Source organism: Nyctereutes procyonoides, unplaced genomic scaffold, assembly GCF_905146905.1.
Source record: "Nyctereutes procyonoides isolate TBG_1078 unplaced genomic scaffold, NYPRO_anot_genome, whole genome shotgun sequence".
Taxonomy (NCBI): Eukaryota; Metazoa; Chordata; class Mammalia; order Carnivora; family Canidae; genus Nyctereutes; species Nyctereutes procyonoides.
The window spans coordinates 12,068,172-12,083,427 of NW_026575037.1; the positions used below are offsets into that span (position 1 = coordinate 12,068,172).

The 15,256-nt window shown below is 42.3% G+C and overlaps 1 protein-coding gene across 2 annotated transcripts in view; it reads right to left on the reverse strand.

Annotated features, from left to right (window-relative positions):
- CACNA1E (calcium voltage-gated channel subunit alpha1 E) overlaps positions 1-15,256 on the reverse strand; it is a 385,492-nt gene that overhangs the window by 142,096 nt on the left and 228,140 nt on the right. For both annotated transcript variants that reach the window (XM_055319282.1, XM_055319281.1), the window contains exon 8: positions 9,083-9,186. In XM_055319282.1, the coding sequence (XP_055175257.1) occupies positions 9,083-9,186 (104 nt within the window). The remainder of the gene's footprint in view (positions 1-9,082; positions 9,187-15,256) is intronic.

Sequence of the window (15,256 nt, forward strand, 5' to 3'; positions counted from 1 at the left end):
GCTGTAAAATAGCCAACAGATGTAAGGTGTGTTATGTTTTCTCAAACTCAACAGATCCAGAACCTAAACTCTTCTCCCAAAAACTTTGTCCTGTGCTCTCCACTAGCCATGGAGTAGCTTAATTCAGAAATCTAGAAGTAGTCCAAGAGACTTCCCTCTTATTTCTATCCCTAGTCCACACTCAGACACACCCACACAGTAACCAAGTCTAACCAGCACCTCTTGGATCTGGCCCATCCTGTCTGCTACCATGCCACTGTACTCCTTTGGGGAGTACAGTTCACTGCTTCTCTGTTTCACTCCTCAAGAATCTCCCTGCCTCCAGGCTTGTTCCTGCAGGATGATCATCCTCAATTAAAAACTGGTCATTTTCCCTGGTTAACACCTGATAGCTTAACAAATCTATAATTTCCTTATTTATCTTTGTAACCTCAGTCTAGCAAGGTATCTTATGCATAGCAAATACTCAATAAACATTTGCTGAGTTGCACTAAATTATCAAACTCACTCAGCAAATGAGTCTGGTGGCAAAACAGACAGACAGCTGTCACTTTGCTTGTCAGGTGAGCCACTCCACTCATATAAGAGATGCAACCAGAAGAATTCCTCCTCTAATATGGAAAGGTCACCATTCCCCCTTAGTCCTTAGGGCAATAGGATCTGGACGGGGTTCTTAGCACTTTCCACCTTGTACGTACCAGGTCACGTTATGTACATGAAGACCAGTGTGTGTGAATAAGTGTGTGCATCCACACATGTACAGATTAAAACTTCTGCCGAAGTCTGTATGGACAGAATGATATCTGAGGCTAACCCTTGGCAGCCTTTCTCTAGTTGTGCCACGTTGAGTGCTAGTATCCTTGGGTGGAGGCCACCTGGTATATTAAAAAACACATGGAAGCAAAGGAGCTTTGAAACTATGATATGCTTGATATATATGAGGTTTCCAATTGCTCTCATGTGCATTTGTCAGCAGTCTCTGGCCTGGCTGTCCCTGTCCCAGTCTGGAGACAATGCAATTGCTCCCCTAAGCCTACCTTCCTCTTTCCAGAAGCCCAGGGAGCAATGGATAGAGGCAATGGGCTTGCTCAGGGTCATTTTCTGTTTGTGTGAGTTTTCTGCCCTGTAGCCCTGTGCTTCTGCAGCCCTGGTTTGTTTCCATGGAGACAGGAAGCTCTGCTTCTCTTCAAGCCTAAGCTAATAGTTTTCATCAAATCCCATTTCCTCTGAGACTAGTAAAAATGCTGCAGTGCTTCTATCCATACTTCCTCTTTAAATACACTGAAGCTGACAGCCCTCTTCTCACTGGATCCTGTGCCCCTGAAAGGGGTGCCTCGGCCATTTCCACACTTAGTATCCAGTGGACCATGAGCCCTGGTATAGGCCACCTGCTGCCCCCTCTTGCCCAGGCTCATCTTCTCACTTGCCCAACACAGGGGTTCCTCCTTCCACTGCCTTCTTTCTCTGCTTTCGGAAAGCCTTGGACACATAACATTCAAACTGCCTACAGGGCACAGGAAACATGTCCCCTGGAGACAAAACCTCTAGAGCTTTTCTCTGGCTTTCAAGTGCAACTCCCAACCAAACACTTACTCCAAAGAGAAAGCCAATATCCCCTCCAGAGACATGTGAGAACCAGACCAAGCAAAAGAGAGCATCCTTGGCCCCATTATACACAGAACTAGCTGCTGCTGAACTCTCTGCAGACGCCAGTAAAACTCCATATGTGTTGAGCATCAGAATGTGAAAAAGAAACCGGGACAGAAATATTTCAGTCCCAGCCTGTAAGGCCCCTATTGTTAACACTCCCTTAAATGTCAGAATTTATTCATACCAGCTGTTCCCAGCTGCTGTTGTCACTTCCTAGGCTTTTCCAGAAGTACTAAGGAGACATATGCCATTCCAGGTCTGTTGCATCTCCCAACCTGAGGAGGCTGTCTCCCCATCAGAGAGAAGCTGATGGACTCAAGGCCAATTCAAGCCAAACATCACAGACTGCTACTCAGATGATAGCCACCTAGACCAAAAAGGCAGAGAAAATGAACACCAGTATTATCAAAGGGTCTAAGAGCTAATGGCTGCTCCATGCCAGACCCTGGGCTAGGCCTCTGCCTATGAGAGACAACACTATCCCATTTCACAGAGGAGGAAGTGGGCTCAGAGGAACTGGTCCAAAGATACACTCCTAGTAAGTGGCAAGATAAGGTTCTCATTCATGACTGTCACATGCCAAAAATCATGCTTCCCCAGTGTGTCACTCTTTCCCATCTGGAGAAGGATGCAGGAGAAAAGATGTAACTCCAAACCACAGAGAGCCCATCAGAGCAGATACAGTTAGATATAAGAATTTTGCTGGAGGGCAGTGTTCTGTCCTATGTCCAGCTCTGTTAAAATAGATCTTCAACCCATACTGAAGCTTCCTCCGGAACACCAATGATCTGTTAGCATAACATCTACCTTTCTCCTTCTTCAAATAGTAAGAACAGGTCTTGAATCTTCTGAATTAACACATGGACACCCTTTGGAAAGATGTAAGGATAAAGAACATCAAGTAAGATTACATAAGTAGGAGATTATCCCCTCTGTAGAAATACATGAAGAATGAAGTCTGTGGTCAGGCCCCTCTCATAGGGAATCCTTGAGACAGAGAGAGCATCAGAGTCACATATACAGGCTATATGGAATGAATTACCTGGAGCAGTGCTTGGACATAAAGGATGGCCATAAATGCTCACTGAATGAGTACATACATAAGAAGTGCCATCAGGTCTTAGGACTTTCCACTCGAGATACACAGTATTAAGAATGCCTTCACAATGTCTCTTGCTTTTACTTCATAACCATTTCACAAGTCACCACAGGCTCTCCGTACCACACACTTGGACTAGGATGGTTGTTTCTTCCTTAATCCTAGTGAGTCTGGTCTCTCTATGCCAATCCTTCCCCCACTGATGCTACACACTCCTTTCATTCTACACTTTTATGTAAGTGCAGCATTTTTACTTTGAACTTTTATTTATATTTTTCTCAAAGTGATGCATATTGAGTTTTAAAATCAAATATTTTTTAAAACTTATAATGAAGAGGTAGCTGTCCACCTCCCGCCTCACCCCTCCCGACCCCTGAATCATGCTCCCCAGAAACCACCACTTGTAATTTTTACCTGTATTTTCCTCTAATAACCATTTCTAATTTTCTAGATATTATATTTACACAACTGCTATTTATCTTCCAACTTTAGATACTGCTTAAATACTGTTTTATTGTGGAACCTAGGATTTTAACCTTTGACATTCCCTTCCCCTCCCCACATTTATCTTCTTCTCCCATAATCTCAAGGCAGTTATAGCACTGTAAGGGACCATCTCACAATCCAGTACTCACAATGAAAATCTGATTGATGGCTGGGCTGGAAAACTTACTCTGCTTATGTTCCTTTAGTGGTAACCCTTTCTTATCTTGTGGAATTGCTTAAATGGAGGTGTGTGCATACAAATACATATATAAATATATAAGTTTATATGTAATGCAAACACATATTCATATATATTATATAAATGAATATATATAATCTTCACAGAACCATTAAACTTTTCTGAATACAATATACATCGGGGAATATACTTGTTTCATTCTTTCCTTAAAGATGTTATTCTTAGAGATCTCTTTCATCCTATTCAAATCAGAACTTTCTGCTCTCTAGGCCTCTGACAGTTGTCATGCTAGCCTCCCCTTTATCATCATCCTGGAATCCCCTTTGCTACTCTCCTCTGTTGAATGCCTTGTTTGCATGGTAATGTCCCTCTCATTCTTCAATTAATTCCTTATTTTTAGTAACTTGCATTCTCCAGTAACTTCTTCAGAAATAGTATCTTAAAAACTGCTATTCCATTGTCACAAATTACTGCTATTTTGGTGGTACAGAATTCTACCTTGGAAATTTTTTTTCCTTCAGGAAGTTTTAGGAACTTCTCTGTTCTTTTCTAACTTTCAGTATCACTGAAAAATCCAAAGCCACCCTAATTCCTGATTTTTTGTTGATAAAATATATCGCCTTCCCAATAACCAGAAGCTGTTAGAATATTATCTCTACTCAGATGCTCTGAAATTTTGTGATGTCTTAGTTTGGTGTGGTCTCTTTTCAAATTTGTTGTATCAAGTGCTCTATGGGCATTTTCATTATTAATTAAATTCATTTGTTTTCTTTTATCTCTATACCTGCCTCCTATCTCTCTGCCATACAAACTACCATTACGATATACAGGTTTTCCCCCTCTATCTTAAAGTTCATTTTACACCACTTCACTTTCATGAAAAACCCACATTAGTATCTATTTTTGATAACTGGAAAAAATCCAAAGAGCATTTTTGCTTTTACGAAATGGTAGTTGCTTCTTTGCTTTATACCATATTTGTTTACAGAAGGTCTCATAAGAATCCTCTACTTTCAATTCAACACCAAAAACATGCAACCCCAAAAAAATTTATTTAAAAATGGACAGAGGACCTGAACATTTATTGAAAGACGGACAGACATATGAAAAGATGTTCAACATCAGTAAAAACAGAAATGAAAATCAAAAACACAATGAGATATCATATCACACTAGTAAGAATGGCTAGTAGCAAAAGGATAAGAAATATGTGTTGCCAAGGATGTAGAGAAAAGGAAACCTTCAGGCAGTGTTGGTGGGAATGTAAGTTTTACCAACCACTGTGGAAACCTGTATGGAGGGTCCTCAAAATATTAAAAATAGAAATAAATACCATATGATCTATTGATGCCACTACTAGATACTTATCCACAGAAAACAAAAATACTAATTTTAAAAAACATAAGCAACTCTATGTTTACTACAGAACTATTTGCAATAGCAAAGATATGGAAGCAACTCATGTCCATCCAGAGAGAAATAGATAAAGAAAATGTAGGGGCAGCCCGGCTGGCTCGGCGGTTTAGCACCTGCCTTCAGCCCAGCCCAGGGTGTGATCCTGGAATCCCTGGATTGAGTCCCACATCGGGCTCCCTGCATGGAGCCTCCTCCTCCCTCTGCCTGTGTCTCTGCCTCTCTCTCTCTCTCTCTCTGTTTCTCAATAAATAAATAAAAATCTAAAAAAAGTGTGGTATACACAGATAATGGAATATTACTAGGACATACAAAGAATAAGATCTTGCCATTTGTGACAACATAGATGGACCTAGAGGGTATTATACTAAGTGAAGTGAGACAGAGAAAGACAAATATCATGTTATTTCACTTATATGTGGAATACAAAAAGAAATAAATGAACAAACAAACAAAAACCATATTCTTAAATACAGAGCACTGGTGGTTGCCAGAGAGGGCAGGGGAGTAGGGGGATGGGCAAAATAGATAAAAAGATTAAGAGTTCCAAACTTCAAGTTATAAAATAAACATGAAGCCAAATAGTACAGTTTAGGGAATATAATCAATAATATTGTAATAATCTTGTACGGTAACAGATGGTGACTATACTTATCATGGTAAGTAAGCACCAGGTAATGTATAGAATTGTCAAATCAATAGACTGTACATATGAAACTGATTTAACATTGCATGTTAATTATATTTCAATAAAAAACAAAGAATACTTTCAGATAGCAAGAGAAGCTTGTATTCAATGTATAGATTTTATTTGAATGTATTCTTATAAACTATGTATTGTGTGTGCATATATTTTTTATTTATGTAGATGGTATTTATTTCTTGTTTTCACTAAACTCTATGCTTTTAAGATACTCTGTGTTGTCACGTGTACATGGTATTTGTTGCTCCTGACTGCTGCACAGTATGTCACGGTATGCATCCAACAGTTTACCTGTCCACCTTCCCAATTATGGATGCCCAGGTTCTCTCCAACTCCACATCTCCAAAAACCAATGCTGGAAAGAATGTCCTTGCACATGTTTCAACAGAACTTTCACTCTGACAATCTGTGTTTATTGATTCTGGAAATATTTTTAGTATTTTTCTTTGTAAATTTCTCCCTATTTCCCTGTTCTCTTTATGGAACTCATTAGTTGAACGTTGGACCAACTCTTTGATTTTCTTGTTTTTGCTCTACTTTCTAGGCAATTTAATTAATTTTATATTCCAAACACTTACTACCTCATTATTTTCATTACGTTTACATTTTTTACATTAATTCATGTTACATTAATGTAAATTTTACATTATTTTACATTAATTTTCAAAGCTCTTCTGAATGGTTAAATGTTCTTTTTTTTACACAGCAATGTTATTTTGTGGATAAAATTATTTCTCTTCGATCTCTGCTGGCATCAATTATGTTTTTTAAGAGTTATCTTGTGCTCCCTGCATCATTCATATTCTCTCAAATTTATTTTTTCTATATATCACTTTTTTGTCTTTTGTTTTAGACATTTTCTTCAAATGCTGATAATCCCTAGTTGTGCATTAATATTTAAGAGCAAGACTCAAAAGAATTATTGGGAACTCTTATGTTTATGGTAGAGCTTGCAGAATGATGAGTGTAGTGGGTTGAATGCCCCTGCCAAAAACAAACAAAACAAAACAAAAAAGTCCACATTCTAATTCCTGGTTCCTATGAATGTTACCTTATTTGGAAAAAGAGTCCTTGCCATTGTAATTAAGGGTCTTGAGAAGAAGTCATCCTGGGATATACAAGTGACCCTAAATCCAAGGACAAGTATCCTATAAGAGGCCCAGGGAGAATTTTAGACAAAAAAAGAAAGAGGTAATGTGACCACAGAGACAGAGACCAGGGTAACACAGCCACTAGCCAACAAAACCAGTGACTGGGGGATCCCTGGGTGGCGCAGCGGTTTGGCGCCTGCCTTTGGCCCAGGGCGCGATCCTGGAGACCCGGGATCGAAACCCACATCGGGCTCCTGGTGCATGGAGCCTGCTTCTCCCTCTGCCTGTGTCTCTGCGCCTCTCTCTCTCTCTCTCTGACTATCATTAAAAAAAAAAAATTTAAAAAAAAAAAACAGTGACTGGAAGAGGAAGGAAATAAATTCTTCCCTCAAGTCCTTGGAGGGAGTAATGCCCTGTCAGATTTTGGACCTCTAGCCTCCAGAACTGTGAGAGATTTAATTTCTTTCACAGTGTGAAGCCACCTAGTTGCATTAATTTGTTGCAGCAGCCAAAGGAAATTAACAGGAGCCTCACTGAGGGTGATGGGTGGGACCCATTTCTCTGACCATCTTCAGATATCAGTATACATAAAATTCTTCTCTTAAGATGGACAGTTCCCCACAGAGTAATTCTAACCCTTACCAGATTGATCCACTTCTGGGAATCAAGAGTAGATGTGGCTAGAAGCATGATGTACAGTTTGTGAACTTGCACTGCAACATAGCAACCCTACTCTCAAAAGCACCTGATGTTACCATTTCAAGTTTCTGATTCAGCCTCTACTGAGGAAGTCTTCTGACTTTGGCTGGAGTGAGGGGCTGGGTGGGGCAGATACCTGTCAGAAGAGTTTGGGGGTAGTGATCTAGGGTGTCAGGCAGAGGGCATCTAAGTATTCCTTACAAGGACTTCTGAACAATCCTCTTGTTTTTAGCGCCACCCATACCTCATCTCTCAGACATACCTGTGGCCTTGAATTCCCAAACCTTTCCAGGACTGTGGAAGTTTCTGAAGGACAATCATTGCGCTTTTTTATTGTCACTCCTCACCAAAGGCAATTAAATCTCAGCTTTCGCACAATTAGATCAGCTACCATTTACTCTCTGCCTTCAAAACTTTTGTTGACATCTCTCATCTGTCATCATTTCCTCTCCTGTTCTGTCATTCTGCCCTTCTGAAAATTTATTTACTCTGTTAGTAGAGTTTCAAGACATGATGAACTTGGTTCAATCTGCTAAGTTGAAACAGAAGCACTACCATCTAATTTGCACTTGAAGAACTTATGCTACTCAAAGAAGAAATTAGGTTCTGTTTTGCTTAGAAAAATGTAAGATTCTCTAAAGTGGACCCCTGATGTAGCCCTATTCTATACTTTTCTTTTCCCAAAGTAAAATTTCTGCTCTAGATAGGTTAGGTTGCACAACAATCTTTTCTCATTGCAAGATTAATCCCATTTCTTCAATTTTGCTTATGGTGTGGTGCTCTCCTTCCTGGAATGCTCATTCACATATATTCTATTTTATCTTATTACATATTATACATATACCCAAGCAAAACTTCAATCCTTCATGAAGTGATTCCTGATAACTTCAGACTATATAGATGATCTATATCTTATATTAGTCAGTAAGACTCCCACTCCCTGCGTCAAGTGTTTGTGTTGTCTTGTCTATAAAACACAATTTTCTTTTTTAAAAGATTTTATTTATTTATTTATTTATTTGAGAGAGAGAGAGAGAGAGAGAGAGAGAGAGAGAGAGAGAAATGAGTGGGTGGGGAGGGAGAGGGAGAGAGAATCCCAAACAGACTCCATGCTGAGCATGGAGCCCAGTGCGGGGCTTGATTTCATGACCTTGAGATCATGACCTGACCTGAAGTCAAGAGTCAGACACTTAACCGATTGGGCCACCCAGGTGCCCCCCAAAATATAATTTTCTCAAGGGCAGGGACCATGCTTTAGACTTTGTATGCTCTCTGCAATAGTTACCATGGCACAGGACACAGAGTACTTGCTGCCTGATGTACACTAATCCAAGCTACAAATATGGGATTGGATATTCAATACATGATAGAATAATCATCTTTGAGGGTAAAGACTACATCTTATTCAACTTTATATTCTAACAACCAGCACAGTGTTTGACAAAGACAGACTATGATTGTTAAATGACTGAATGAGAGGAAGTATGGATAAATGAACTCTCACTAGATATCATGTTCAATGCTCTACATGGTTGAAATATTTTTTCACTCATACGAAAAATAAACATGATTAGAACAATATTCACTACTGCATATACAGCATCTCAAATAGGACTTGGCACACTGGGGCTGTGCAGTAGATGTCTCCTAAATGAACATTAAATGAATGAATTGGTGGGTAGTCAGGAGCATGAGTTCACAGTTGGAAAGAAGTTCAGAGGACAGAGGAACATCTGGCTTACCCGGAAAGCACTCCCAGAACTAGGTTGAGAACAAAGAAGGATCCAATGATGATGAGGGGGATGAAGTACAGCCAGTTCCAGGTGGCTCCTAAGGCATCATTGGTCTGAAAAACAGAAAAATGGCTCCTTAATATTTTACCAAAACCATCTGCCAGAAGAAGGCCTCCATCCCTGAAACCTCACATATAGGGTGAAATAACAACACAGGGCAATACAATTAAACACTGCCTACTTCATTCTCAATTTAGTGTTACTGTGGATTAACTCATATTCCACATGTACATAGTAAAGAACACTGCATGAGCCTCACACAACATCCTTAGTAGGAATAGTCAACACCCTCACCTAACAGCTGAGATAATGGAGTCTAGAGAGGTCAAGTACTCTTCCAAGATCATGCAAACAATTACTGGTTTTATAGTGTTTGGTGATGTCAGTTCTAAGCTTCTGCAGTCAAAATTGGACAAATTTTCAAAAACTCAGAGGCAATCTGTGTCCATCACTCTATTCCACGGATGCTGACAAAAACCTTGACAGGACTGCTGGGGAGACATTAGCATTGTCCACATCTTGCTCAGCCCTTGACCCTTGGCTCTGGCTTTCTTTCTTCCATTATAGTCCAATAGTATAGAGCTGGCTCAGATTTGGCCCCAGCAAGGCTCTGGACAGGACAGAAATAAATCTAAAGAGTGATCCTTTTTACTCTCTCTAATGCTAACACACAATGAAGTGAAAAGTGCTTGGAAATCCATATTCTGGATTCTTATACTGCAAGTGAGATGCAAGGCCCTTAAACGGTGGGGGGTTGGGGCAGATTATACCACTTGGCTTAGCAAAAGCAGCAACTCTTAGCAGGATGTCTTATTAGGACCTAGAAACAGTTTGGGAGCATTTTGAAAAGTCTTCTCTAACACTTGAGCCTCTCAACTAAACTTCACCTTGACTCTCTCTCCCAATAATGTCAACCCCAAATCTTTCTAAATAGTCTCCTTGAACTGCATTTTGTACATGCAGGGCTTTGAAATCTCCTCATCCCCACACTGGCCCCTCACACGCAAACTTTAATTCTCATTTGAAACAGTTAAGAGGTATTTTATTTTCAATTCACCGGAGAAACAAGGCCATCAAACCCAAATGCCATGCCTAAAATTCACGGGCTAAATCAGTAACATTAAGATCTAAACTCAGAATTTCTATGGCAAAGTGCTTCTCTGTCCCTGTGATTTACCTTTTTCTCCCTCTCACTACTAAACTTTGCAAACATATTTTGATTCATTGTCCTTATGCTTCCTGTGGACTTCTAGGACATTCTATCTTTTCTCTCAAAATTATTTAATTTTCTTTCTGCCTCCTATTCAACTATGTCAGGCCACAGAATACAGCTCCCCACTGATCACAAAAGCTATCACTGCATAGTGGATTCTGCCATTAAAAATAGCTTTTAAGGCAACCTCTTTCACCAAACCTGTGCCTTTTGTTTTGCCCCCACACTGTTCAGAGACAGATGATTGCAAATGAAGAACAGAAGTTAAAAACAAACACCTTCTGAACTGGATGGGACGAATGTGGGGATCTGCCAGTTTCAGCGTGTAAGATCTAACTCTTTCATTCAACCAGGTCTGGTCACAATCAAATGCAAGCAGAGAAGATGCGGACCAGACCTCAGAGAAAACGTCTCTTGATTATCAGAAAGAAGATGCAGAAGAACAGATGTTGAAGGCCAGCCTCAAGGGATTTTAATGAACTTAGGAAACGATTTTTTTCTGAGACAGTTAAGACATGGTCCTCCCTGTAAGCTTAAGGATGGATTATATGACCCGTGTATAAATAGCTCTATCTTTATTCATGATTACAAAGGCAACATTTTGTAAAGACTGGTTAGCTTGGACAGCTCACCAGTGGTGCACCAGACTGACAAGTTTCATCTACTATATGGCTTAGCCAGTGCCCCCTCCCCACCAAGTATTCTTTGGGAGCAAGGACGGAGTCTGGTCCCAGCACCCAGATCGGGGCTCAGCTGCCAATACACCTTAGCTGGTGCCAGCGACAGGAATGATGAAATCGTGCCGTGAAGGTATCTTTGGTCCCAGGAGTGACTGAGCTACAGTTTGAGGATGGCTAGAGCAATTTCAGTTGGGGGATGATTTGCCAGAGATGCTGTAGAGTGAAGAGCATTTCCCAAATAGTGTTCTTCTCATTGCTAGTCATCTGTAAGATGTTAATGTGTTCCGTGGAAAATAAGCTTCTGTAACCAAAGAAACTGAGGAAACACAACAGATTAAATTTTCCCCATAGCCTGTGAGAAGACTCATGAAAGAAACATTATTAACTTTAATATCATTTCATATACTTCCTTGATTATGAAACTCCCTGTTTTGAAGCAAATCTATTAACATATGAGGAAATACAGCCTATGGAATGCAGGGATAAAAGGACTCTCCTCATGGGCCTAACGTCTGGAACACACTTCCCAATTCTTCCAGAAAAAAACATTGACAGACAGTATCTCCTTATCCACGTGTTGTGTGAATGCTTTGGCTTTGGTTTAACACACCTTAAGGCAAGAACCTTAATTGTCTGTTCATTTCTCTACCTGGTACCTAATGAAGTGATTGGCACACATAATATTTGGCTCAACTAATCAACAGGCCACAATTTGAATAAGAGGATTCCTGTACTTAAAATGTAAGCCCCCCACCCCGCAATTTTTCATTCTGATACTCCCCTCCAGCTTTGTCTGAATTGTTTTTTTTTTTTTTTTTAAGAAAAAATGTCATCCAGTATGGCACTAGGCCCTGTTTGATGAGAAAAAGAGGAGGAAGGGGAAGAGAAGAAGAGAGACCGGGAAGACACCACGGCCAGAGGCACCATGCCCTGCCGGGTGATTACAGATAGCTGATGGCTTAAAGGTTCCTTTGGAGAAGGCAGCTTGACAGCTCTCTGAGATTATTCACAAACCTTTTAATAGACTTGCCACACCCTCTCTACACCTTTCTCCTCTCCCTCCTGGTTCTTCTCTTCCTATCCTTCCCTACCAGGAGGCCTCACCCTCACCTCACAGGACTGTCAATGGATCAGTGACAAATCCAGTAGGACAAGGGGACATACCTCAGCAGGAAGTGGGCAAAGGGCTTCACATTTTCCTCCTCCAAAATGGCAAGGTGCTTTCTGATGCTAATTAGAACTTCAATCTCCTTCTGACTCATCATTAGGAAAACCTTAAAATTGTCCAGTGTAGGAGAGACGACTACTAAAGTGTCTTTTGAGACTAAAAGAGAAGAAAGTAATCGACAAGTCTCAAGTGAGCAAGTGCCCTGAAACCACGGGAGGTGGGAGTCAGGACCACCAAGGACAGTTGCCAGGGCGACCTCAGAGTTGAGACTGTGTTTTCTCTCAGGTGTCTATGTGTCTGTGTCACAGCAGGAGGGGGAAGAGAGGAGGAATACCGAGGTGAGGAGGAGACGTTCTCTGCTGCTTTCTCCAAACCCCTCTGCTTCTGTGACTCTGAGAAGCTGCATGTGGGACCATCACACTCTACTTTCCCCAGCAACTCTTCCTTCAGGAATAGAGGGCAGCCACGCTGAGTGCTCTGAGCAAGATCCCGGGGAAAGAGACCCACAGTCTTTAGAACATGTTCTGCTGGATTCTGGCCCGAGTCTCACAACGGAACCTCCCCTACCCAGATGGCTGCTGTGGAGCAACTAAGTATAAACCAGGCTCCTCCCTTCAGAGATGGGTCTGCAAGCCGTGCCAGTGTCTTCATGCCCCACCACTCATGGAACACCTACTCGTTGTCAGCCATTACACAGAAGAGTGTTTTTCTCCAGGGCAACATCCTCTTAGTTAAGGCACTGATCATCCTTCCACCCAACCCAGCCAGGCCCCTCGACTGGCAGGCTGGCTGCTCTCCATCTCTCTCACTTGCTGATTCCCTGAGTGACACACACGTACACGTGTGCATGATGGGGGTAATGACAGAGAAAGCAGTCGGGGGTGGCAGCCCACCTGCACAGGGAGTGCTCAGCAGGTACCAGTCCTGACACCGTGAAATGTGTTCCTTTGGGAACCTGCCTGGCTGGGGGTGGTGAATGCACCCACTCCCTGCGTAAACAGGCACACATGGCAATTATCACATTAATCTCTGGAGGACTGGGGGAAATGGTAGAAGGTGGGGTGGGAGGAACAGGATTGAAGAGAAAGATGAGGATGGAGACAGAAAGATGAAGGTGGGGGGGTCTTGTGATTCTTCTGGACTGAAGCTGTATCTATTAGGTTTCTAACAAGGTTCCATGGGGCTCTGTAAAAAATGACAAAGAGCCTCTTCTATGTATATACCTTGCACAGAGCAAATCTGACCAAGAAAGCTAAATGAGCTGGGACAGGGGAAAAGGAGGATACTGATTCTAGGGTTCTTTCAGGAAAAAAGGCTATCTCGGACACACCTGCTTCCCAGGCTGGAGACAGCCTCTGCTGGCAAGCCTGGACTGGCCTATAGCTGGGTTTCTCAGCCAGGGCACTATTAGCATCTTGGGCTGGATAATTCTTTGTCATAAGGTAACCCTGGATAATTCTGTCCAGTGTGGTGCATTTGCAGGATCCCTAGCTTCTACTCACTAGATGCCAGTAGCACTCCCCCACCTGTAACAACCAAAGGTATTTCTGGAATTGTCAAAAGTCCTGAGGGGTAAAAGCAATTTCTAGTTGAGAACCACAGGCTGAGAGGCTCTGTCCCAAGAAGAGTTCTTTCGGAATCACCAACTGATCTCACTCAGGTCAAGACATGGTTGCATCCACCACCCTAGACTGCCAAAAAGACCAGGCATCCATCTCAGTAAAAGCATCCATCCACGACCTCTGCTAACCACCCCAGGAAGAGAAAGTTCAGGGAGGACAAGCATGGGGAAGGAGAGAGACAGAAGCCAAAGGCCAACTCCAGCAAATACCACGTTTCCTAAAGGCGGCACACCAGGTGTTCCCCAGCTGATGGCCCCTCCTTGCCTCTGCTGCATTCCAGCACCCGAGGGTGACAGCTATTCTTCCACCCTGAGGGACCTGGAATTCATGTTTGCAAGCTGAAATGCCATATTTTGTTCAACAGATTTGTGGATCACATTCAGCCTCGGGTCCTGGCCCTTGTGAAACACAGCCTAATGGGGGACCTGCATGAAACAGATCAGCACACACACGCACACATATGCCCTTATGCCAAGGGGCATCCGATCTGGTCCAGGTGGTCAGGAAAGGACTTGGCTGAGGCTTTCAGGGAAAAGAATCCCATGACGTCTAACACACTACCTTGGCTGAGACGGCAGAGGCCAGAAAAGCAGAGAAGAGGTTCATTATGAAGGAGAAACAAAAAGGAGAAAAAAGTGAAAATTAAGGAGTGCCATGAAGTAGGGGATAAATGAGAAGAAAAATGGGAGTCAGGGATGACCTCTGAGAACGAACTCCCACTGCTTTGTAATAGCAGCCCCCATGTTCCTGTGTGGATGTTATATTGACAAAATCAATGAACTGATGAACAAAATCGGGCATCCCTTGACGGATTCATTTCAAAGTGTACCAAGCTGTATGAACAGCATCCAGATAACCCGGGGCTTCCCTCCTGTCCTGTCCTAGGCACCACCTCCTTTTCCTCCTCAAATATAACATTCTCCTGACTTCTATCATCATCAGTTATGTCGGCCTAATTGGACAGTCACATGTGAACATTTCCTTGCATATGCTGAGCCATCCATGATCCCACTTTGCTCAGGACTGAACTGCACTCAGGCTTTTACATTCAGAATAGCCCTCTCCCACTCAGTTCCTAACCAGCTCCACTCTGGCTCTCACCAGCCCGGATGTGCCAAATTCCGTATTGCCCCATCAGGAATCCTTTACTGCATCCCCCATCAGGTATGTCCATCCCCCAGCAGCTATGCGTGTTAGCAGCTAAGGGCTCACACCTGGACCCTTTTCCGAAGTATGCCCTGGCTGAGAGACCTGCCTCACTTGGGAGTTTATGCGTGCCCCTGGAGTGGCGATGACCTATAACCAATAATGAACTGATGTAAGGGTATCAGTGGCCCAGCCCCTTCTCTGGGTGGAACCACCTTGTGTTGCAGTTCACACTCTGGAGCTGCCTGTGGGATCAGGCTGAGGTTGAAATTTTTGAAACCACATCTCTCATGT